At 41.5% G+C, this 25,007-nt stretch overlaps 1 protein-coding gene across 1 annotated transcript in view; it reads right to left on the reverse strand.

Annotated features, from left to right (window-relative positions):
• Positions 1–3,566: 3,566 nt before the first annotated feature.
• Positions 3,567–25,007, reverse strand: part of kcnn1a (potassium intermediate/small conductance calcium-activated channel, subfamily N, member 1a) — a 65,476-nt gene continuing 44,035 nt past the window's right edge. Inside the window, exons 5-9 of the mRNA XM_088907623.1 lie at positions 17,091–17,232; positions 16,139–16,249; positions 15,256–15,383; positions 5,067–5,136; positions 3,567–3,851 (exon numbers count right to left, since the gene is read on the reverse strand). Coding sequence (XP_088763749.1) covers positions 3,567–3,851; positions 5,067–5,136; positions 15,256–15,383; positions 16,139–16,249; positions 17,091–17,232 — 736 coding nt within the window. The remainder of the gene's footprint in view (positions 3,852–5,066; positions 5,137–15,255; positions 15,384–16,138; positions 16,250–17,090; positions 17,233–25,007) is intronic.

Here is a 25,007-nt window from a genome sequence, read left to right on the forward strand (position 1 = left end):
TGACCTGCTGCACGATGCATTTCTCAGCTTCTGAAACGTGCCGTCCCCAACGGTGATATTCCACATCAAACCGCATGTAATAACCCATCATGCATCATGATGCTGACTTGCTTTGCTATCAGGTGAAGGAGATGGAACTGTGGCTCTTTGAAACAGTACCAAGTACACTTTTTCTACAGTAGTCACCTTAATGTTTAACAGCAACTGAGGTTTTTTACAGTTCTCATAGTTTCAGGAGGACTTGCTCATTCACAAAGGTGCAGCACATCCCTGTATTCCGAGCACCGATTTCCATGTGTTTCTCCCTGCAGTACTGTGCAGAGTCAGACCTACACCATGACAACCAGGCCAATAAAGTGTACAAGTCTGTAGCAACACAGTAGACTGAGGCTGTCAAACTCGGCTCCTGGAAGGTCCAGTGTCTTTTGGTTTTATTCCACCTGAGCTGACCTAATTATTTAATTTATCACATAATTCTAAAACTTCTGCTCAGGATGTGAGATGTTAGATAGGTAACTGCAGTGCCTCCAGCAACTGAGTTTGAGATCCCTGCAGTAAAAGCAGTAGTGTGTGCCCTGTTGATGGGTTGGTAACCTGGGATCAAGTCCCATTAAGATTCAGAGCAAGCAGCATCATCACACCTGCTTCCTTTTTTTGCATGAATAAGACAAAATATCATATTACGGGAACAATTTGGGAGTATTGCAAGTAGATGATAAAGAGAGCAGAAAGACATTGTCACTCTGGACCATCTTTGCTCTTTAAAAGCAGCTTGACAAATACCACTTTTAAACTTTTAGTAGACAAAATGGCCACATACTGTAGCAATCTTCAGTAAATGTGTCACAGCTTTGCAAATTGGGTCAAATCCCCCCTTCAATAAAAAGTTCTCAAATCTGAAACCCGTAAAATGTCATCATAAACATTCATTCTGTCATCAGTGCTTTCTGCTGCCCACACATCTTTTACTTAAGGTCTTTCAACTCTGGTTTTGGAAATGGGCACCAGATCATGGGCTAATTACAGCTTATTCCAAATGTGTATTCTGCTTTGATTTTTTTCTGTATTTCTCTTGATGCTATATATGCAGTAGAACTAGGAATGCATGGTGTTTGACATAGCAATCACTTTCACTGCCACTCAGTTTAACATTAGATTTTGACTTGTTTTTAAAAAAAACCCTAGTTAAATGATAAAAAAGGAATTCCTGTAAAAAACAAACAAAAAAAGATAAAAGAAAAAAACATAACATAAAGCCATCCCGAAGGTTAGCTCCATCACCAGTTGCATTGAAACATGCAAGGGGGCGGGGTTTGTTTCTCAGTTCTGTCACAAAACCGCCCATCCACAGTGGGTGTGGCCTGCTGTCCTCTTCCAATCGACTTTAAGCCCTGGCAAAGAGACACATTTGATTGGTTCCTCATTTAGTAACATGAAGATCTTTGGAAGCTCTCATCAATCATTGGTTTGGATAAATTCAAAATGGCAGTGGGATATAATCTGGATTGTTAATGTTTGGATTCTGGAGAAATTTTCAAAACTCAGCAATGCAGTACCTGCCTTCTGCTGGGACACGTACAAAGATGTTGCTTAAATTCACGGTAGCGGCTTTTTGCTGACATACCTGAACGTAGGTGGAAAATGTAACTGAACCACATGCTGTGAGAAAACAAATCAGTCAGGTGAAACAGAAATTGATTAGTCCCTCTGTTCTAATAATCAATGACCTTCACATCTCTTGTTGCACTGAGGAATGCATGGGTGGAGACATCTTAATTCTTTTTGTTTTCTGATCTACCAATTTTATGGTTGAACGACTGCCTTAATAGAGGAGTACAAAGTTTACCTGGCTTAATTCAGGCTCTGTTTACAAACAGATTAGATCCACTCATGTGAGTATTACCTCAGATTTTCATGGGAAATAGCTCCATGCACTTTACACAAACAATATGATCTAACTCCCTTTAAATTCTAGCTGGCAACCATTCAGTCTTCACTAGCAGAAGACAAGAAGCATTAGCAGCCTGTAGCCTGAACTCAGAAGATAAGCAGGGAATGGGCCTGAAAAGTACTGGGATGATAAGACTACTGCACAAAACCAGTTTACTGCTGTGAGCTGTACTGGTGGATTAGAGCCCCCCGGGACAGAATTGCCTAAATGAATGTCCCTGCTATGGTGACAGGAGACAGTGCAGAATATTCTGTCCTTCAGATGAGATATGAATGCATAGTCCTGGCTTCTTGTGGTCTATATAAACCCCATGGCACTGCTCTTATGAGTAGGGGTGTCCTGGCAATCCTGCCAAATTCCATTTTGACTGGCTTGTTCAATGTGTTCTACCTGGGTATTCCCCTTAATTAAACTAGAGAAGCAATTTCTCACTTCTACGTCTGATCTGCTGTGTGGTGAAGCTAATGGCGTTCATTTTGCTCCTAGATGAGTGCTTTACTTCTGGGGAGATGAAGTGGGTCCCCTTATAGTTGTAATGCACTTTGAGATCCTTTGGCATGAGATGTGCAATACAAATGCAAGGAAATATTATTATTCCCAATAGCCAATAGTATTCACTGCCCCCTGATTTTAGGACAATTTTATTATTAACCAGAATGATCTTAACCGTTGTATTTATGAGCATTGTGTACGACACATGCCGGCAGTTCTTCTGGAAAGAAGATTTGTCTGGATGTCTTGTTTAAATTTAGTAGAAAAAATAAAACCATAAAACATCCACCCTCATATAAATTGTGAGCTGAGCAAGCTTTGGGATCAGTGATCGACATCACCCGTAGATTCTGCTAGTGGGACTGATGAGGAAAATGATGTCAAGCGATAAACGGTTCAGGTCTTGTTTGGTCATGTTTAAGTGTCCCTAACTGAGCAACTGAATTGGCTGAACGGACGCTAGTTGCCTATGGTATAGTATGTCATACGAAGACAAATTTGTACTTAATTTCTTGCAGGTTTTCGGCACAGATTTCAGATGAGGGCAAATATATATGCCTCTAATTTAAGGGTTATTGCGAGCTTTACAGCTCAGAGTGGACAGCGACAGCACCTTCAGTGTTCTTTCCCCGCTCGCATCCCTTAAATGCATGGATTGGAGCTTCCAAAGAACTTCTGCTCCCACCCTGGTTTCTGGAAGAGCTTTGGTGCTCCTCAAGTGTAAGAGGAAAGTCCACTGCACATCCATCCCTGCTCCCGCGCGCCTCCTCATCCCTCAGGGCCGACAGATCTACTCCCGGCCACGCGCTCTCTTGCCGTTGTCTTGCAGGGCAGCGGCAGTTCTCGCCATCGTTCCTCCCGTCTGGGTTAAGGACTTTCAGGTGTGATAGCCAGCTTCACCCCAGCACCCTGAACTCAGTCAGTAACTATACAAGGGCTTTACAAAAAAGCTAACTTGAACAGCCATACAATGGCTAAACATAAACCATATTCTCTACCGTTCTTCTGTTTGATTTGCGTTTCCATTCTTGTGTTTGAACTCGAGTCTCGTCATCGTTCGCTCTCGGGCCGCTGGCGCAGGCGCACAGGCGCGCGGCCCCCTCCCTCCCCCGGCTGCTCGGGGCTAGCCGCTGTCCGAGGACGTGTGTGGGGCGGTGGAGGGCGAGCGGCGTCGCCGAGTCGGGGTCCACGAGCGCTCCGAGCCCAGGGAGGCCGGCCGGAAACGGTGAGCGAAGCCGTCCAGGAAGTCCCTCTGCTGCTGCGTTATGGCTTGGGTGAGCAGGCCGGGTAGGGCCTGCAGGCTGCCCGTGATGGAGTCCAGCTTGTCCTCCAGTGTCCCGATGCGTTTGTCCAGCTCCTCGCTGCGCTCCTGCAGCTCCGACACCAGGTCGTACATCACATTCTGCGTCTGCAAACACAAGCAGCGGTCAAAGAGCAGCCAGGCCCCAGCCTGTACTCTCAGGCTGTTAGAAAAAGCCCGTGGTCTATGACAGCCTTGCCAGATCGCATCCTCAAGGAAGGCAGACGGAAAAGCTGCTGCAGATGGGTCAGAGGGGCCAAACGCCAAAACATTGTCACTCTAAACAAGGTACCAAGCAATTTCTCCCAAAACTGACCGGAACACGACAGAATGTTAGAGGTGAGAAAATCTTTGGCACTATGCAGTACTGACCCAGCAAAACATTTGTGTGCCTGACAAGTTACTTGGATTTTTAAAAAATCTTTGTTGTGGTCCATTGTGGGAAACGAATCACTTATTTAATGTAAACAAATACACCTAAAATGGGATCGATGCATCCTTTACTTTCAGAAACCAAGAAGACACTTATTCTGATTCGAAATAATACCTCATTCCTAACCAAAAAAACCACAATGGAAACGAATACATGTTAACATCCACCCAATAATGCTGGCCAAATCTGAGAAAACAGATGTGCAGCATAACATAAAGAGTGCGTTGCCAAGAAGTTATCTTTCCATTGATGGGATCAATGGACGTTACTTTTCCAAACTGTTAATCTGCAATTTAGAAGATGCGTTCCCTTCTTCCATCATTTCCTAACATTTCTCAGCAGCGGTTTCATTGACGTTTCCACAAAGTGTCTTAGTGGGCTTTATTGATTGGCTGCAATTCCTGCTACTAGTATAACATAACAGAGGTGTTAAGTGCCATTTAACACAACTTTCAGAAGACATTTTCATTACCTCCCAACATGAACTCCTAATGTTGTGCTTCCATCCAGCAATCACACTGCGTTCAGCTATTGGATTGCAACAGCTGATAAAGCAGAATTTCATATTCTCACTGCTTAATCATCTGAATGAAAATGCCACTCCTATCACAGGATTGTTTTCCACAGGAAATGTCAGCGAACAGCTTCTATTTAATCATGATAATGGAATACACTGTGAATGTGTAGCTAATACTATCGACCCATTTCAATAGAGAGCTAAAATAATTCATCAAATCCTATCATTAAAAGAAAATTCCCCCCAGAATTGTTTTTAACCAGTGGCAAAGTCCGAGCATTTCCCACGATGCCAGGTAATGTACAGGAAGTTCGGAGCCTGAAACTGCCGAGCGACAGCTGAAGTAAAAGGTGAGATAATGCAACACACCCACCTTGGCTAAGTCCACTAGCGTGTTCGCCTGGTCGTTGAGTTTCCTCTGTTCCATTTTCACGCTGCGCAGTCTGGAGAGAGGGTGGGGGTGAGGTTTGGAGGAGGGGATGGGGAGGGTGATCGGGTGATCGGGAGTGGAGGTGGGATCGGGGGGGCAGGAAGGGGAGAGCAACACATCGCTTGTCAGGAGAGCTCTCGCCAGACACGGAGAGACCAGTCCGCATGCAAACATTCCCAGTCCAGAATGCCATACCAAACATGCAACGGCCGCAAGAGGCAAAAACCCCATCAGGGCATTCAGACATCTCACTGCTCCCATCTGCTCCCACACCCACGCAGCCTTGGTTCCTTGGCAGTGTGTGAGACAGCGTTGCAGTCTGGATGAGGTCGGAGCGGAGGCACAGTGATGAAAGCAAGGGTGAGCTAGACAGAGCAGGCCGTGGTGCCGGAGAACTGGCAGAAGCTGGGGTGGGGGAACTTGGGGGAGAGACAGCCCTAAATACAGCCGGGCTTTGACGCCCAGACGAGAACCTCTTCCGAAAGGTTTAAGATTCCCTCACAGTTGCATCCTCCTTTCATTCTAAGCCTGATGCTCAGCAGGTGTTTTGGTATCTCAGAAAATTCCTGCGCTCTTTTTTTTTTTTTTTAAGCTGTCGGAGCCCAGGACAGTTTGTATTCAAATTTCTTTTTTTCTCGGCTTGGGCCGAGAAGGGTCCCAATTCGCCCTGCGGTGAAGAGATGGGAGAGGGGGGGAGGGGGTCCTCTGCAATATTTTTGGTGGCTTTAATGAACTGAAGCCAAAAGGGAGGTGAAAAGAAGAAGCACAGGGGTGGTGTGGAGGAGAATTAAGAAGGTTGAAAGTATTAAACAAGGAACAGGTTCAGTCTAATAAATAATTTATACACTGAATGCTGCAGGTCTAAAGGATGGTGCACATTGGTGGTGGTGGAGGGGATCCCCATTACCTGTAAAGTGCTTTGAGTGAAGTGTCCAGAAAAGCACTATATAAGTGTAAGGAATTATTATTATTATTATTATTAACTACTACTATGGTTACTGTTACTGCTACTGCTACTACTGAAGGATAAGCCCTGTAGTCAAAGAGACTCCACCTGTCCATTTAAGGGTTGAAATCATGCTAAATCCCAAAGAGAGAATAAGGGATAAATCATGTTGTATGCTGGGGAATTGTATATAGACACTTATACAGTTTATGTGTTTAATTTAAAAGTTTTATAGCAATTAGGGAGCATAGGTTGAAAGTAACAGCATTAGAGCCCAAGGGTAAGTGAAGTATGTCAACCTCTCTGACTTGATGGATTTGAGACCCATTGCACTAAACAAGCTTTTTAAAACGCAAGGGCATCTTCTGGATATCACTGGCGTGTTTTTATTCAATACACTCTCAACACCTCCCAGAATTCCGTGCAGACTTCTTAGTCTGGTTGTGGCTTAGACTGCGTTTCTCTCAAATCAAAACTAAACTGATAATAACATTTGATGATAAAGACTTTCGTAGTCCTTCAATGACATGACACATGGCTAACCAACAACAAAATCTAAAACAAAATGCCCTTTTTCCTGAAAAAGTGCACACTCCTGTCATTCATGCGAGGGATATACTCGTTAACCAGTAACGCGAGCAGAATGAGACACGCCTGACAGATCTAATTGGACATTTACATTAAACAGTCATTGCTTAACTAAAAGAGATGGAGAAAACGAACCTGTTTAACTACATTAACTACTCACAGGCTGTCAATACTTGGGATAGAGTGGCTAAGGCAGTTTGGATCAACAGGAGATTCCAAGATGTGGCAATTAATTAAACCTATCAATCTTGCTCGCTAATTGTTATTGCCCATTTCTGATCAATTTGGCTTTTGCTTCAACCACCAGGTCCATTTCTGAACTGATGCACCTGTTTTTCACAAACATAGGTTTACATTGGTGCTCAGGTGAGCGAGATGCACAGAATTCTGGAAGGTATTTTTGTCGTGACATGGCTAAGATGTGACTTTAGCAGACCATTTGTAATGTCTGCATAGGGCTCATCCCAGGACTGTGGCACACATGGTACACTTCTGTTAAAGAAGAAATCTCCTTGCCAACTTCCTTACAAGTTGTCACAGTCACCCAATGTGGCATTCAACACTAGAATCACTTGAAATGTTTCTCCTTCCATCCGTTTTCTGAGCGCTATTCCAATCCAGGGTCATGGGGGAGCCGGAGCCTATCCCAGCAAGTGAGAGGCACAGGGCACACCCTGCATGGGACACCAGTCCATCACAGGGCAGACAAATTCACACCTGGGCCAATTTTCCCCGAAGACAATTAACTGTCCAGGAAAATGCAAGTTGCTGTTTTTTTTTTTTGCACGCTTTTAGTTTAGAAAACTATTATTAATCATATTCAGTAATATTCTTCTGACTGGGAAAAGAGCCAACAAACAGGTCTGAAGTGCTGCTTTGGGGCTCCGTCAGTGATATCATCTGACATCAGGGGTTGTTGGAACTCCACACCGAAGTTTGAATTTCTTATACATGTTTTTTTACCCAATGAAATTTAACTCCTCAAACACTAAATTATTATGTTACAAATCAGTGCACAGATATTATAATACACACTTAAATAGTAAAGTTCACCAATGCTGCCAAAGGTTTTGTTGACATATGTAGTGGATTTGTTTAGTAAAGAGTAGTTATATGAGTAACTGGACTGTATAAATGTAGTTAATTGGGCTGTATTGCAGGTTTGGGAGAGGTCAAGGGACTATATTCTACTTCCTGGGGTCACCGTAGCCAATTCTGCCAGCGCGCCTGCCCACCCAACCCAGACTCAGTAAAGCCATGGAGGACAGGAAAACAGGAAAACAAAACAGGACAACGACACACAGACAACTGAAATGTCCCGTGATCTTAAGACATTGTGTTTTTATGGACAGGGGTTTGTGTCTTTGCTGCCCTTCATTTCTGTCTTTGCTGTCTGCCTTCAAACGAGCAATTCATGTCACTGTGATGTATCTGGTCCTGATCCAATGAACTCCACTAACACTGGTGATCGATTCCTTAAAAACAGACCCTGACCCTGGAATTTCACTATACACCCATGCCCTGGGTTACACAAGGGTTCCGTTCAGCAAGTCTTTACACAACCCAGATTTTACACATTTTGCAAGCAGCCCATTCTTAGCCTCTGTGTGAACACATATAGAGAGTCACCCCTCATAGCATAGCAGAGATCCCCCATTATTTATTATTATGGGGTTTATTGTGCTTTAACGGTTAATGGGCTATCACAGAGGGAGGTAGACGGATAAAAGGAAACTTCCCTTTTTATGTTAGGGGAGGAAATGAATTAATGATGAACGAAAAAAAGCCTATTATTAAGTAATATAGAGTACAGTAGATTAAACAAGGGAAAATACCTTTTAATGAATTTATAAATACTATACATTACTGTATAGCATTGTGCCGTTAAGTAATTAAATACAAAATACTGTATAATACAGAGTAAATAATAAAATCACTTGTGTGCTTCCCCAATATGATTGTAATACTCACAATTTTCAGTGAAAAAGCACAAAGATGATATGCAGAGGTCACCACACGTGCACAAGAGCAAGTGAGACCGGGTGTGAAACAGAGCTCTGTGATTACTCGTGACATTAAGCTCACTCCGGACAGGAACTCTCTAGGAAACTTTATAGAATTTACATAAAGTTTTATTATGGAACCAACGGCAGATTTTTATGTAAAGAAGAATTTATATAAATTGAGTCTTGCATAACCTGAGGAGAGGGTGTATAGGGAATATATTCTGCATTGCACCAGCTATTTCATTAAGCAATTCTTATTAGAAAGCTTTATAAAACAATTTTAACACTACAGCACAAATACAGTTTGTAAGGAAACAAGTGGTAGAATCAATTAGATATAGGCAGAAAAGGAGTGTTTTTCCAGAACTGTGAATTTGGTAGGTTGCTCCCTGAAATCTATGAGGAACAGACCATGTTGTTTTATGTTTACCATTAACAAACCCATTTTGAATGAGATTTTAAAAGCTTTAAAAGGTTTGGAAGAAAACTCCAGACACATACATTTGTAATTAAGAAGAAATATAGAATCTGAACTGGGACAACACTTTAATGACACACCTTTTCTACTGCTCGACCATGGATGCAAACTGATTTATGATCCTGAATGTTGATACTGAAGGAAGGGTTATGAGTGCCCGGGCTTCTGTCTGCCTCTACATCACACCATGTCTACTTATGGTACCAAATATTTTGTTCTTTTTTAAAATTAAGGGCGCATTCACACTTAAAAATAAAGTCTGGATTAAATAAAAACCTAGACCTACCCGTCTGTCTCTGAATGACTGCCAATAATTGGTGAAGGGATTCTATCAAAGCAAGAAGTGTCTTTGAAGTGAACAAAAATTATTTTTTTATACAGCTTCTTATTTTGGAATCCCCAATTGTTTTACAACTCAGTTTAAAGGGAATGAGTGTTCGTGTGAGAATGACTGCACTGCCACACCCACCTGCACAGCCAGTTGTAGCTGGACATATTGAAAGGAGCACAGTGCCCGACAGCTGAGGTTCCACCGATAGGAGGAGCAGCGCATCTCTCACTGAGATCAGTGCAAGTCTGGCCAATTACAGGAGTCTAGGGAGCACTGGATGACTTACATCGCAGCTCTATCCTGACAGCGATCTGCTAACTGCATACTGTCATCTCAGTCACAGTCAGCTAGTGATGTTCAACTGGTACAGCAAAGTTTTGATTTAATAATGGCCTACAATATATCTTTAGAGCAATTTATAGCTACTCAAAGTCAAAATTCTAAATACTGAATCACACCTCGGGAGCTCACCCACAAATATACATACCTTTTATCTTTACTTTGTTTTACCAATACTAACCACAGAGCTGTTAACTCTCTTTAAATGCACTGTCAGTGTATCACATCTTAAAAAGGATCTGAAAAAGCATTTTTTCAAACACTTAGTAATTTAGAGCCCCTAAACTGAAGACACTCATCTTTTGCTCACTTGCCTACAGTTTACATAGCCTTCCTTTTAATTAAGAGTTTATGAAGCTAATGAAGCATACCAAGCACATTCTTCAATTATTCTTAAAACTCTACTTTCAAATCAATTTTTGCTGATGCGTGAAATCATTTGTGAAATTGATTTTTTATTTCCTGGCATGTTGTTCCATCTTTCACATAAATAAATGAATAGATACATAGAGAAATCTGATATGTTCTGTCAGGATTCTTGTTTAAATAAATTTGCCATAGACAATGAACCTTTAAGCTTAAAGTGAACTTTGTGCTTCGTTATAAGCGCTGATGTATTACATAATTAATATACAACACATGCTGATCATACACAAATTGTAATGCTTAAAAACAGTATAGTTGTGTAGCTGACTATTCAAGATGTTGGTTAGTATAAAGCAACATACATCTGCATTTTTCTGTCATTAAACTCACTTATTGAACACCTCAATGGTAATTGTTCTCTGCTATTAGTTCAATGATGCTGAGATAATTTTCTGTGCAATGTAACCATTCTTTCAAGTACATTTTCAAAACCGACTGAAAAAAGAGGTGTGGTGATTACAGGAGTGCTGATATTTGTATTTCCCAAACAATCCCTTTCAGACCGTTTTGAGCAGACAGGTATCACAGAAAATGGAGAAAGATCCTGTTGCAGAGAAGCTATTCCAAATGTGCAAAGACACCTTCTCATTATCATTTGTTGATAATGAAAAAAACATGTCGAAACAGATTGCAGAAAAAGCAGGAAACGTCATCTTGCAACTGCATTTCGAGAGGATTCTTTCATTCTTAGGTGATACTGTACCTGTTAGCTTAAAAAATGCAGATGACTTTTTGGGATATAGAAATACCCACATTCCCCTAGTCTGGAGGAAGCAGTTTAGCGACAGTGTTTTGTAGCTTGCTGATTAACACCAACATGTGTTCCAGGTCTTTTTTATCGCAATCACCCTTTGTTTCTCACAGCAAATGACAATCTTCGTGGAATGTCACAGCACAGCATCATGGGAGCCGTGCACAATAAGGTGGAAAACAACAGCAAAATGCAGATGCCATCAACTACCTCTTTTTGTTTAGAAAAACGAGCATGCAATTAAGAGAGATCAGCTCCGCGTGGCAAACGCAGAATGAGCCGATGCTCGTCGGAGTGTGCCATCATTACAGAGTAATTAACTAACCACAGTTTCTGCATCCATGAAGTATGCAATTACCATGCAGTGTTATCTTAACAGTGCTCCCATTACCCTGCTAAATCTGCTGGATAATTGCCCAAGTAAGTGTTCCCTTCCCCTGTTGCCACCCCCCACTCCTCAGTTGCTCTTCAATGTAAGCTGTCACCCACCCCCACCGCAACCCACCCTGTCTTCATGATGAGCTCCCAAAGTTCCTCACAGGGTTTGGGAGAGTCATTGCAGGACAGCATCTTTCTTAAGCCAGAGCTCCATAGAATCTTGCACCAACTCCATGGCTATAGTATAGTTCAGGCCACTTGTGCAGAACATGCAGAGGAATAAACCTGAGAAGGCTAGCTCCCAAAATCTTCTGGCAGGTAGTGGGTATTTATACGTACTCGTTATGACAGAGCTCTAGCGCACTTTGTGAGTCCTGGGTTTGCATTTGGCTATAACAGCAAAGTAAGAGGGCAAAACGTCTTTAATGGGCTTTTGCAGTACTATACAGTGGTTCTCAAACTGTGGTACTCTGGAGCACCCCCAGTGGGTACACCAGATGACCCTGGAAATTTGTTGTGCGCACTGAAAAATTGGGAATTAAAAATGGAAAAAATGAAAAAATATGTAAATTGTTCGTCAGTAATTTACTTAAGCGGTTTCAGAAACCTTGAGACGGGTTTTCATATTTTCTATTTTAATCAAATTAGTTTACGTGTCAAATACGCTGCCTACGTACTTAGCTATGCCGATACAGTGCGCGCCAATACTTGAGTGTTTATACTCCTCTCAAGCTTTCAGAGAAACAGCTTAGGGCCAGATTCGCCAACAGAACAAGTGATCGAAAATGAATACCTCACAAAAACCAAGTATTACACAGACAGTACTGCTAGTGTTAGCAAGCGTTTAAGTTGTTTATTTAAGTTGGGGATTTACTTACACTGGGATGGAGGAAAAGCCGAGACCACAGTGTGTCATACGCTGTGGGATTCTCAGCAATGAAAGCATGAAGCCAGCACATCTGAGGCGGCACTTTACCACGAAACACGCGCTCTTGAAGGATAAGCATGTTGATTTTTTTCAAAGGACACTTAAAGATATGAAGCGGCACAAGTCCACCATAAGGAACAGTGTCTCTCAAGTGCTGTTTTTATTATGTGTGTGCGCTCATGTTGGTCATTGAGATTTTCTGTGGTTCCTATGAGAACATGACTTGTAGGTGGTACTTGGATGCTTTGGTTTGATCAGGGGTGGTACTTGGTCCAAAAGGTTTGAGAACCACTGCTATAGAACGTTACTTAAACTGCACATGCTACAATTAACTTGACAGGACCTTTGATTAACGTAGCCCAGGATACAATTTTAAGGTAAAATGGCTAAGTGGTTTAGGATCCCCCAGACATTTAATTTGGGATTTATCTATTATGAAGGAATCAAGAAGAAACATTCTGATTTAACATGGTCAGTCTCTTTAGGAGGATGATCAAATGATTTGGGTGTTTAAATGGATTATCAAAGCCCATTTACAGTACAGATCTGCACATAGTGAGAACTATATTGATTCAAAGCAGGTGCTTTGCTGTACATTTACAATTGATTATCATTTAGGGGTCAATGCGAGTTAGTATGGAGATCTGGACACGTTTATTGATGAATGGGTTCTGGGGAAAGCTGCTATACTTCCAGCTCGAAAGATGCTTTTTTTTGAACAAGCGCTTTGCATCCACCACATCAGACTCACTCTTGTTTCTTTTTTTTTTGTTCCATTCAGGGGAGGAAAAAAAAAAAGAAAAGAAATCAAATCAGCATCCAGCTTCAAACCTCATGCACGTCAATCATGTTCAGAAACAGCGACGAGAAAAGATAGGACACGAGGAACACAGAAGACGCAACTTACTTTTGAGCTCTGCAGTGATTGAGCAAAACAAAGACAGAACACAGTACAAGTTTAAAAACCACAACTTACACAAACAGGTTAACTCTTAGACTTCTCTCGCTCTCAGCAGGGTGCAAGGTTGGGGCAGGGGTAGGGGTGGTCTTAACATTATGATTTGGGTGGAAGATGGTTTTTGGGGGTTATAAAGATTTGGATAAAACAAAAACATTCAGAACAAAAGGGTTACTGTCAAACTGCAGCAGGTAGAACAGATGTCATGACAGACTTGGCAAAGAACAGGGTTTAGGTTCCCTGCTTTGTTGTATTAAAACAGATGGGGCAGGAGCAGTTTACATCCTGTGTTGCTTCGTCATGATACTTATTTGCTTTTAAGGGAATTCCACAGAACTGATTGTCCTGCTGAGGTTCTAACAGCAGGAGTATTCCAGTAGGACCTGATTGAGAGGAAGTGTGTTGGGTGGGGGAAGTAAAACACAGGCGCACTGTGACAGGCGCTAGTCAAGTGCTAGGGTAAGGATGGTGCGTTGAAGCTTGCGCAACATGAATCAACGTTCCCCAACCTAAGTTCCTCTTCGTTCAGGTCCTTCTTCTCTCTCAGGAAAAAAGCAAACAGTCCAAAAGACAAAAGAAGATCTGAGCAGGAGCACCAAATCTCAACATGTTCAAGGGTCAGGATGAGATGCGTGTCAAAAAGAAAAAAAAAACAATGGCTGACATAAACTGCCCCTTCACCATTATGTTCAACAGAGCTGCTACGAAGGATATCTCACAGGAAGGTAGGAGAAAGGCATGATCTAGTCTAAAACACAGGGAGCAGTGCCTCCTTTAAAGGGAACTACTGTATATAGTCTATAACTATGCCAGACTCATACCAACATGAGAGATATCCATCAAAATTGATATTACACTTTTTTAGAAAGATCACTGTAATGCACTCCATAAACTTTTATGCACAATTTTCTTTCTGGGGGTGAATGCAACTAATACACTATTCTTTATATTCTAATGTTATTCTAGACTTTTTACTTTTATGTTCAGGAGAGTGTTATAGGTAAAAATCTGTCCATTCTTTTCTCAGCGACATTACAGAGTACTAATTGGTTCTGTCACATCATAAATTACATTTGGTTACTACTAAGGATATGCTAATGCTTTTAAGTTACACAATTGCTAATTCTGTAAAAGTGGATTGCCATTTCTGGTGTCAATAAACCATTAGATGGTGCAGACACAAGTGGTTTTAGTCTCCCAAATTTATAATACTGCCAAACAACTTTTCCAATTTTCCATGACACGCACTTAGTTAATGATTGACCAATGTTGATCTCCTACTGATCTCACCACGTTAGGCATGTACTGATGTCCTGTTCATACACTAATGGACATAAACACAACACATTTTATAGATACAGCTGTACGTTATACAAACCACTCAACGTCTGCTGGAGGTAGACTTGATGGGATTATGCTTTTTTTTTCTGGTGTCTACCAATGTTTAATAAATGTGTCCAAAAAAGATTCTCCACTCTGTTTTTCCAATGAAGACACAACTTGAATATCCTTAGTCAATATTGAATAATAGTATTATTATTTACTATAATAGTAAAGATTATTTTCAACTAGTGTTAAGATCTGAAATTACTGGACAGGCTAAATGGCCTCCTTCATTTGTAACCATTCTTATGTTTTTAACTGTAGTGTTGAACAAAAGGAGAGAAAAATGCTTTTTGAAAGCTGGCCTTCAGGTTTTTTATTTAAAAAAGAAGGCAATCCTTTGTTCATGACATGTGTGTGCACTCTGTCCATTCATCAACATGATTACATTCTGTCTCATGCATGCCCTAGAAGCTAGGATAGGTTCTGGGCCTATAAACCACTTAAGATAGGAAAGGATATTAAGCTTAACCTCCTGGGTGCTCTGTAGCAGGTCATTGGGAAGGTAGTGTACTCAAGATGAACTAATCTTGAACCATGAGACTAACTCTCCTGCAGGTGCTCTACAGACAGGTTACTTGCTGCCTTGTTCTGGTCGTTGGCCAGCCCGGGGTACTTACTGGTGAATGGCCTGCAGGAACTTGCGCTGGTGTTTTCGGACTCGGGCGTGATCGATCTTCTTCACCAGCTTTGTGTGTTTGTAGATGAGCCATGTTTCCCTGAGTACGTTTGCAGCCGTGTTTTTGACCTGTAGGGGGGAAAAAAAAATTGTTGAAATGGGTCATCTCCTGCTTGGCTCTGAATTGTAGACCAGTTTGCATTTTCTTTCCTCCTTTAATGACCTTCATTCAAGACTGGCTGGCTGTGGGTTTGAGTCTCTGACACTGCATACACTGCTGTTGCACCCTGAATGAGGAATTGTACCCCAGTTGCTGCAGTCCGCTCAGCTATAAGAATGGGGACCATTATTATTGGGGGGATGATCCCTGCAATGGACCAGTGTCCAATTTTACGTGAGATTCACATGCTTTCTAATCCACTTAACGCTACAGATACCAAAATGAGCTCTGTCCCAGTGATATCTGTTCCATTAAGCCACTGTGGTTTTAGTCTGGACTTCACTTTTACATTTTTACATTTTGTTCAAACTTCACTATCACATGCGCTGGCACTGGGACCTTGGGTTCTATTCCTGGGATGCTATCCGTGTGGATATTGTATGTTCTCCCCGCGTTTACGTGGCTTTCCTCAGAATGCTCCAGCTGCCTCCCACAGTCCAAACACATACTGGGAAGTTAGTTGGCCTCTGGGAAAATTGGCCCTGCTGTGAGAGGGTTTTGGGTGTTTCTGTCTATATGTGCCCTGTGATGGACTGGCATTCTGTTCAAGCTGTATCGTGCCCCTTGCTTGTTTCTTCGGGATAAACTGTGACTCCCCCTCAACCCTGTATTGGATAAAGGAAGCTTTAAATGGACATTGGGATGTCCGGGATTTCTCACTCACTCGTTTGCAGAGCTGGGTGTCCATCATGAAGTTATGGACATGTTTCTCGGCCTTGGTCAACTCCAACTTCCTGGCTACTACGGCAACCACCAGAGCAGTGCAGCCGGCTCCCTGCGGAAACGAGGCAGAAATATTCTTATGACACACAAACCAAAAGCGCAAAAATAAAAGTGAAAAGTCAGAACAGTTCTAACTTGGCTTTTAGTAGCCATTTGTCTTGTCTTAAAAACAAGAAAAAGACCAACAGAACCAGGAGCTTACAGCTGGCAGAAAAAAAGTTAAAGAGGTCTAAAGAAATTTGATCTGGTGTTTTATTTTCATGTATTAATGGAATCCCCATTTTTAAAACACATTTAAAATAAATATTATGTAGATAAAACAGTTAGCTTTTGTATGACAGTCAAAAATGGGTGGCATGGTGATACAGTGGTCATCAGCTGCCACACAGCGCTGGGGCCCTTTGTTCAATTCCTGGGGTGAGATCTGTGTTGAGGTTGTATGTTCCTGTGTTTGCGTAGGTTTCCTTTTAGTCCTCTGGTTTCCTCCTATGGTCCAGAGACCTGCTGGTATGTTGTGCATGTCTGTGTGTCTTCCCTGTGATTCCAGGGTGTATCATGAAAAGTTGTCCTATTAGTTTAAAGTTAAAAGCATCACGAATGTAGAATTCTCATCAGACAGGGGACTTTATTTAGTGTATAGGCACACTAATTAGTAATGAACTGAACAGCATTTCTAGGATAGCATGATTTTTTTTAGTTATAGCCCAGAGAGAAGACATTTTAATTCTTGGCACTACTGGCCCTCCACAGAAAACCAAGATGGTTACATGCAACCAGAAGTGAGAAGAGAATAGTGGATCACAGAGCTGACAGGTGCAATGCGAGAACAGACAACCCAGGAAGAGCTGCAACTTTCAGAGCTCACGTTTTCAAGGTAGGTGGGATCTACCTACCATGATCCCCGTCAGTAGACACACACCCTTCCCGCAGTAAGTGTGAGGCACCATGTCTCCATAACCAATCGAAAGGAAGGTTATTGAAATTAGCCACATGGCTCCCAGGAAGTTACTGGTCACTTCCTGTTTGTCATGATACCTAGGCAATGAAATACAAAGACAAGAAACAAACACAAGTTAGAGTAGAACGTTACTTCCACTTACACAAGGGGAGCAGTCCCACACTAGCTCACATAATAACAAAGGGAGCAGCAAGCTCAAGGATGAAACTTGACTGAGTCCAGTATTTGACTAATAACTCCCATAGAGAGGTTATGCATCTCTGTTTTCTCCAGTTCTGAGATGAATATTCTGTGACTACATCAGTGAAATTCGTCATCTTAGGAAAATTAAAGAAAAGGCGTGAGGCCTAAGTCCAGGGCATGTCTCTCACATAAGGGATGTAAGACAACCAGTTCATGCCCTGCTACTCGGTTCATTTTAAAAAGCAAGTGAACATTTCGGCTGTGCTCGACTGATGAAAAGGTGAAGCAACGAATGGACAATACAGACAGAAAGAAGTGAGCATGCAGATATTTATGCCATGAAATAAATCATCGGCACATTTAGGAAGCAACCAGGGTGAGCATTACTTGAGGACACAATAAAAAACAAAATGAGAAGACACTATTTTGGGGGAAAACACAGAATATCTTTAGACTGGGAGAAGGTTAGAAAGGCTGGAATACCTATTTTAAACCTGGTTATGAAATCTAATGGACACTTTTAAGACTTAAAGAACGCATATTATTTGAGAGCAATGCAGACTAAGATATTTTGAAATGTATGTGTAATGAGTCCAAATTCTGTCGGCAGAGATGCATTTGCAGAGACGCCTTGATATATGAATGCAGAGAAATATGGAATGTTTTATTGTAACTCCCGGCCGTGCTAATGACTTCATTCATAATCACGGGTGAGTCAAACACACTGCTGTCTTCACCTTCCTGAAAAAAGGATGAAACTGGATTCTGTGACAGATATGCTGAGCTCCACTGCTCTGCACTGGATTTCCAGAAGCATGTTCATCAGTGAGGTGGTGGATGAAATGTGTCACATCCCTTGGCTAGTGCAGACAAACATCTTTGTATCCCACACTTAATCAGCAACACAGGTGATCACATCCATTCTCATGCACTAAATTGAGAACAAATGATAGTGCTTTATTTTAGAGCTACATTACAAGGCATACAGTATATTAGTTCTTTATGACAGATGACCTTTGTTTAACAATAGTGAATGTGTAACCCATACTTGCTGGGTTTATTCAACAAATAAATACTTAACATATGTTTGATATCATTCTACTATTAAACATTATGACTGACAAACTAGGAACACTACTCAGCTGATATCCAGCAATGGCTAACATGTCTTATGATGTACAAACTATTTCCATATACTGTAGGTCATCATGATAAAAATGAAGAATTCTTTGCCCTGTTTAAAAGGTGTGAGAAAAATGAGACTAAATAACTTTTTTATAAGCTCTGACATATGCTTTTCCTCATCGAAACATGTACTTGTGCGCCTGAGTGTTATCCAAAAAAGTAATTTTCTATGAGTGTTGTCTAAGGCTTATGTCACTAGCTACTGTAACTCTGACTAGTTCCCCAAGTAATTTTCAGCAGTGACTAAAGTCAGTGCAAACAGTCAGTCTCAGATACAGTATTTCCTCTGAAGACCAACAGTTTAGTTTATAATCTAAATGCCCTTACCCTACCTGAACAGTAGGTTTCTGCATTCTGCACCTCTGAACTATAGAATAAAGGCTGGAGGGTTATTGATCAACTCAATCAGTAAATGCTCACTTGCAAGTTTGAAGCCTGGGTCACTATCTGCATGTGGCAGATTCAGTGTGCATCAGTGCACAGTTGGCTGTGCATTGCTGTGGGCAGGGCTGGGCTTGCAGTGATGTCAGCAAGAGATGTGCAGCCTCTCCTGTCAGAGGTAGCTCTCCTGTCGAGCACTATGGTGTATGAGGTTTATCAAAAGATGAACGGATCAGCGGGAGGGTATATCAGAGGACCTTATTATCATACTGTATCATATTCTTTCCTAGGAAATACTACATCACTGTTAGAGAGCTGCATCAGAAAACAGCTGGAATTCAGCAGAAAGTGAAAACGGAATTCAACTCAGAAATGTGTGCATAGCCTTGTTCTATGTTTACGATCTGAACAAACAGTAAAATAAAGGTCCATTGATTTATCTGATGATGGGACTCAACTCAATTCAAATAATTTGGTTATGTTTTTATCTTCGCAATGAATGCGAAGGACAATATTATCTTCACATTAAGCACAAACACATGAGATTGTCCCTTGCTGTTATTTATGATTGAAATATTTATATTGTGCTGACTGTAATGGGCTCACTGTATGGCACAGGTATTTTTAGAGCAAAAGTAATTACAATATCACGTGAAACCTGTCATGCATTATATACTGTATACTGTGACTCTTGTGAAAAAGTTATTGACTGAACTTTAAAATGTATTTGAACATAAAAAATCAATATATGTTGTCACAGCACTGCTATAACACAGACTGTAATCTTCATCAAACTTTTCTAGGTGTGTTTTTTGTGTGTTTTTTTAACGGGAAAGTGATTAGGTGCTTTTGCTGCATAATCAGATTCTAATCTCACCCTTCCCTTCTGTTTTAATTTCCTTTCCGAGAGGTTTGAAAGGAAACAGCCCAATCAGAATTTCAAGGCATCTGTTGCTTTGCAGAAATGTACTGCAGTCTGCCCTGATTAAAAAAAAAATACTGCTGTAGTGATGCGACATGCCAAAAAGTCCTCATTAGGAAGTTCTGCCAAAATCAATAGGCCGCATTGAGCACTAAAATCAAGTCAAGTATTTGCATTAGTGATTGTTTTCTCTGAGATCTGAGATAAAAGATGATGTGTTTGGAAAGCATCTTTACATTGAATGCAACTGGCTTAGCTTTAATCGCAGAATCCCAGAGGTACGAACCTCTTCATTGATTAACTTGCATGCGTGACCTTGGGCCCCAATTTGATCATTAACCCATTAGCTTTCCGGTGAGCGTGATCATAAGAAAAATATCTAAAGTGTGGGGATTGTATAGAATATAGAATTATATATAGAAAATATAGAATTGTCAGCTATATCTTCATCAAGGATTGAGGTAATCTGAGCCTGATGTTTTGTATTGTCTGGAGGGAAACAGAATCCTAGAATCCTACTGTTTGTGTGGTATGTTTCAATCATTTGCTGCAGAAAACCTGGAAAAAAAACTCTGATTGATCTAATTATGGTCTACCAAGTCACTGGGAGCAACCTAGCACCTAATTTGCCTCTTGCTAATGGACATAGAAGGAGGTGCATTGAGCTTTGAGGTAATCCACTTAATGTCAGTGAATGTGGTTTTGTCCTCGTAGTAAGGAAACACAAACATGTGGAATAAAGAAAGTCTAACTGCTCCACATCTCAGACAGCATCTGTATCATCCTCAGGCGACATGATGTGCACTTGACCTCCCACCAACTGTGGAAAATGCAGATGGTATTAAGAGAATCAAGAGAACAAGAGTGGTAAAACTGTGTAGTTGCAAGATGTGAGAAGTGTTGGAGCAAAACAATTACAAAATAAACATGAATTATTGTGTCTTCTGTTCAGAAACTAGCAAGGTCCGGTAAATGGATGGCACAGCATAACAATCATTTATCACAACTAATTCTTTTCCTTGAACAGGACATTAGTCAAACTTTAGAACCCAAAAATATTAATTGTGTTTTAGTGACTCAGAGTCCAGGATGGACAGGACAATCCTGATCTCATGAGCTTCTCTTGTTATTGTTAATGACCTGTCTTGGAGGGCATGTCATTGGAAGAACAACTGCTTTACCCAGTCTGGAAGTCTAGCACAACATCAAGGCATGTTTTAAGGTTTTGACCAATCATCACATGTGGGAGTGCCCAACTGTTAGTTACTTCCAAAGTGCTCACTTGGTGTTCTCATTTAATCATGTGCGAAATAGCCTTCTACATCAGATGACTCAGAATGGATGCCTACTGAAGCTCACGTTCTTCAAATGGGCACAGGCAATTGTTTCTCCCCCCGTGTATGCCTCCCAGACAGCTCACTCTCAGAAATGGGTCCATGATGTGATCACATCCAAACCCATCTGCCTGTCATTAGGATTCAGACTGCACTCCACTTGTGTTCTGAAGGCATGCTCAGATCTCAAGAGACTGGTGCCCATGGAAAAATGACTGACTTTGGTCATATAGGTCTTTGTGGAGGACACCCCCAGTCTGACATGCAAAAGCAGTAGATATCATGCTAGCGACAAAAAAACTCCTCGGCCTGCATGCTAAGAAAAGACAGTATATTGAGAGCAAGGAAAGTGAAAAACAGAATCAAACAAGATCACGCTCTACTGTTTAAATTCCAGGAAAACACAGGATAGCAATATGTTCAAGTGGTCCTTCACCTACAATCTTTATCAACATATATATTCTTCAAGAATGTGGCCTTGCGGAGGAATGAGCTGCCTGGTGGCAGGCACTGATAGTGCAGCTGTGATACGATGTGAGATCTGAATATTGTGTGCCCTAGGGACAGTTCTCAGTGGAGTGTGTAAAGTGTCCAAAGGCTACCCGATTGAAGATATTTATAATGCAGCCTTTTGAACTGCAGGTGTCGTTTCAAAGCAGTTCTTACTCCTTTCAAAAGCAGTGGCAAATGGGTTTAATCACCAATGGTAATTTCCTTTCTTGCTTTGGAAAGATCAGCTTGTTAATACTCTATGTGGATATACATACTATGAATGCAATATGTTGGTTGTGTTGCTGTGACTAGAACACCAAATAGCATTCTGGTCTCAGCAAGACATCTGGTCCTGCTGCTGAGTTCTTAAAGTTTCTATTATTAACCGCTGTGAAGATCGATGTGCATATAGAGGCGAGTGGAGAATTAGTGCACTAGCCTTTCAGCTCTGGGGACATCAGCTCATCAGGAGCTCTGGTCAGAAGTCCCAGTGAGCATTAAAAAAAGTTTAGTTTGAAACACACCAGGAGCTAAACGTCAGCAGTGTGGAGTAGTGGTTAGGGTTCTGGATGTGTAACTGGTAGGTAGAACCCTTAACAAAGTGCTTCACTCAGGTTACTCCATTAGAATATACTGCTGTGTAAATGGACATTTGCCAGTCACCTCTGTAAGCGAATGTTTCTTTTCAGCAATTGACTTATTTGATTGAAAAAAGGGTTTGTAATTAATTAGCAGAGGTGAACAGAGATGTTGGTGGACTTGCAGGAGTCGATAGTGTATTTTCATGAAACTGTCCGAGGACGCTGAATGGGCCCTATGGAGAAATACAGGCCAACCTGGTGAAACTCCATACTAGTACAGGAGTGATTACTTGGAAGCACTAGGGTGCTGATGGGGTTCTTAGCCATTTCCCACAAAATCCTGCCCTGAGGTACAGAGTGAAAGCCAATAATGGACACAAACACATAAAAAAAGTGTTTAGGGCAGGGCTTGGAGAAAAACTCTGTCTTTTCCCTGATTCTTCTGGACCAGAGCCTGTACCTTATCTGGACCATTGAGAAATTATCCAACATAACAACTCCATTCAATCATCTCTTACTGTTAAATTAACTCATCAGGTTCATGCTTTTGCAGCTTAAGCACTAGAACCATCCGAATTGCACGTGCTCTGATATTCCCAGCAATTACAATGTCTCAAGACACTGAAGCTGGAGTGGTGCAGTGAGAGGGGGCATGTTTTCAAGTCATTTCATGCTGTATAACTGTAACGGGCAAATTGGAGCAAAAGTTGTTGGAAGGCAATTTTCTATGAAGCAGCAGCGTGTGGTTGGTTCGTGGACATGAATGCTATGCATTGCCCTAAAAAAATGACTTAAAAGTAAAGAGCTCCAGAATATTCTATGGACTTTGCACATGACTAAGTCACAACTCAATGGACGCAAACTGCATCAGATTCCGGAGATAATCTAACTCATCTAAGTGGATCAATAGGATGTTGGAAACTGTTTCGTACAAATGTTTATACACTGGAGCCTATTTATTTACAGACGTTGTTATAACATGGATTATAATGACATTTCTGTAGTATTTTCCATCACATCTAGTTATTTACCACTTAGTTAAATTTGATTAAGTCCAAGCACATCACATGCTAGAGCTTCTGTTACCACTAATCCGTTTACCAAGAGACTGCAGCAAGAAAAGTCCATCTACTGTGTTTTATGCTCTCAATATACTGTACACAGGCATGGGATGGAAGAGAGCTGGCACCACCTTCGATTGGAAATAACAAGACTAGGGGTTTGTCGCATCAAGAACACTCCAATCCAGCAGGATTTTCCAATTAGAGGCCTCAGGACCTTTGCTTTCATCTGTATTTTCCGACTCTTTTGGAGTCACTGCAGTATTAATTAATGGCATCATTCCAATGATCACCATCATTGTCATTATATGTGGCTTGATTGCCAAAAACTCAATGGAAGCCCAGTAAGGCAGAAAAAATAACCCTAACGACTGTCCCTTTCAACCCAGTTGATAAACCTCCGGTATGAGTCAGGGCGATGTGCAGTGAAGATCTTGAATGTGTACCCAAAAAAGGAACATAACACTTGTCAGTCTTGGACTGATGACCAAACCTTGCTAGGAATGTTGGACAGTTCAAGGCATGACCCTCATGCCCCCCACCCCATCCTCCCCTGCTTGTCAAAGCCGCAGGAGGGAGCCCTTTTTACTGTCTTCACAGCCCATTCCCCCAAGCAGCCTTACACAGCCAGCTGGCTACATCTTCCTCTCTGCCTGCATGTGCATGTACGTCTTCAGTCTGCCTCCTGAAGCGGTGCTTCAAAACTGTGGACCACTTCGACACGCATTCCTGACCCTGTGAACACCGTGTTTAATCAGCACACAGCTCCTGCACTCTTCAGACATACGTAAAGCAGCCAGTCAGTGCTGTGTGTGTGGAAATAGTAAGATGAACAGATTTCTGGAAATCATCTGCTGAGTGTTCTGATACAGATTTCCTTCTAAGTCCAGAAAGCTACAGGTCTTGCTGCTGGTAACTTTGCATTTTACACATTCCTTTTGACACTCCTCTGTGTTTGTTAGACACAGTAGTTCATATGATTTGCAGAGCATGATTTCTAGTTAGAGGTACTGGTTTATGTAGTTTTACTCCTCTGGTCCCGTTCTGCCTAAAATGCCATTTTTCCACGTTCCTTAATAGCGTTTCTGAAAAGATTTCTCAAGGCCAAATGTCAGGAAGGGTGACAGAATGACACAGGGTCTCTGGGCTCCTGCAAACTGTGACATTTTCTTCTCGTTCTTTCACCTCCTTGCACTTGGCTTTGAAATATCTTGTTCCACAGATTATGGTTCTCCGTGAATGGACGGAAACATAAACCCAAAACACTCAGAATCACGTGAAAGACATAGTGGAACAAACCACGAGTAAACACAGCGTCCGTGCAATTCTTAAACTATGGACTCTAAACAGTTTTACTTCATCAACTTTGCGTCTTGCTGACAATATCAGCACATCGGTCAGCAGTGGCATAAATCTGAGGTAAGCAATATGTCACTGCAAGGTTGAAACAAAGTAAAACAAAAAAAGGAATCAAACAGCCAACAACCAATCTGCTTTTGTTCAAACACAAATTTCATTTGTGCATGGAGAGTGAAGAAGGCAGATTAAAAATATTGTCCATTGCTACTTACTCGACAAAATTAGGAATGTCCATCCTTATACCCCTTTTTTATACTATTATACCCCTAACCCCATCGTACAATTAATAATATCAAGTAACAACATCAGTAACATGTTAATGGATTAACATGTTAAATAGTGGAAAGCTAATTT

Source organism: Atractosteus spatula, chromosome 28 (genome assembly GCF_055471065.1).
Source record: "Atractosteus spatula isolate fAtrSpa1 chromosome 28, fAtrSpa1.hap1, whole genome shotgun sequence".
NCBI classification, from domain to species: domain Eukaryota; kingdom Metazoa; phylum Chordata; class Actinopteri; order Semionotiformes; family Lepisosteidae; genus Atractosteus; species Atractosteus spatula.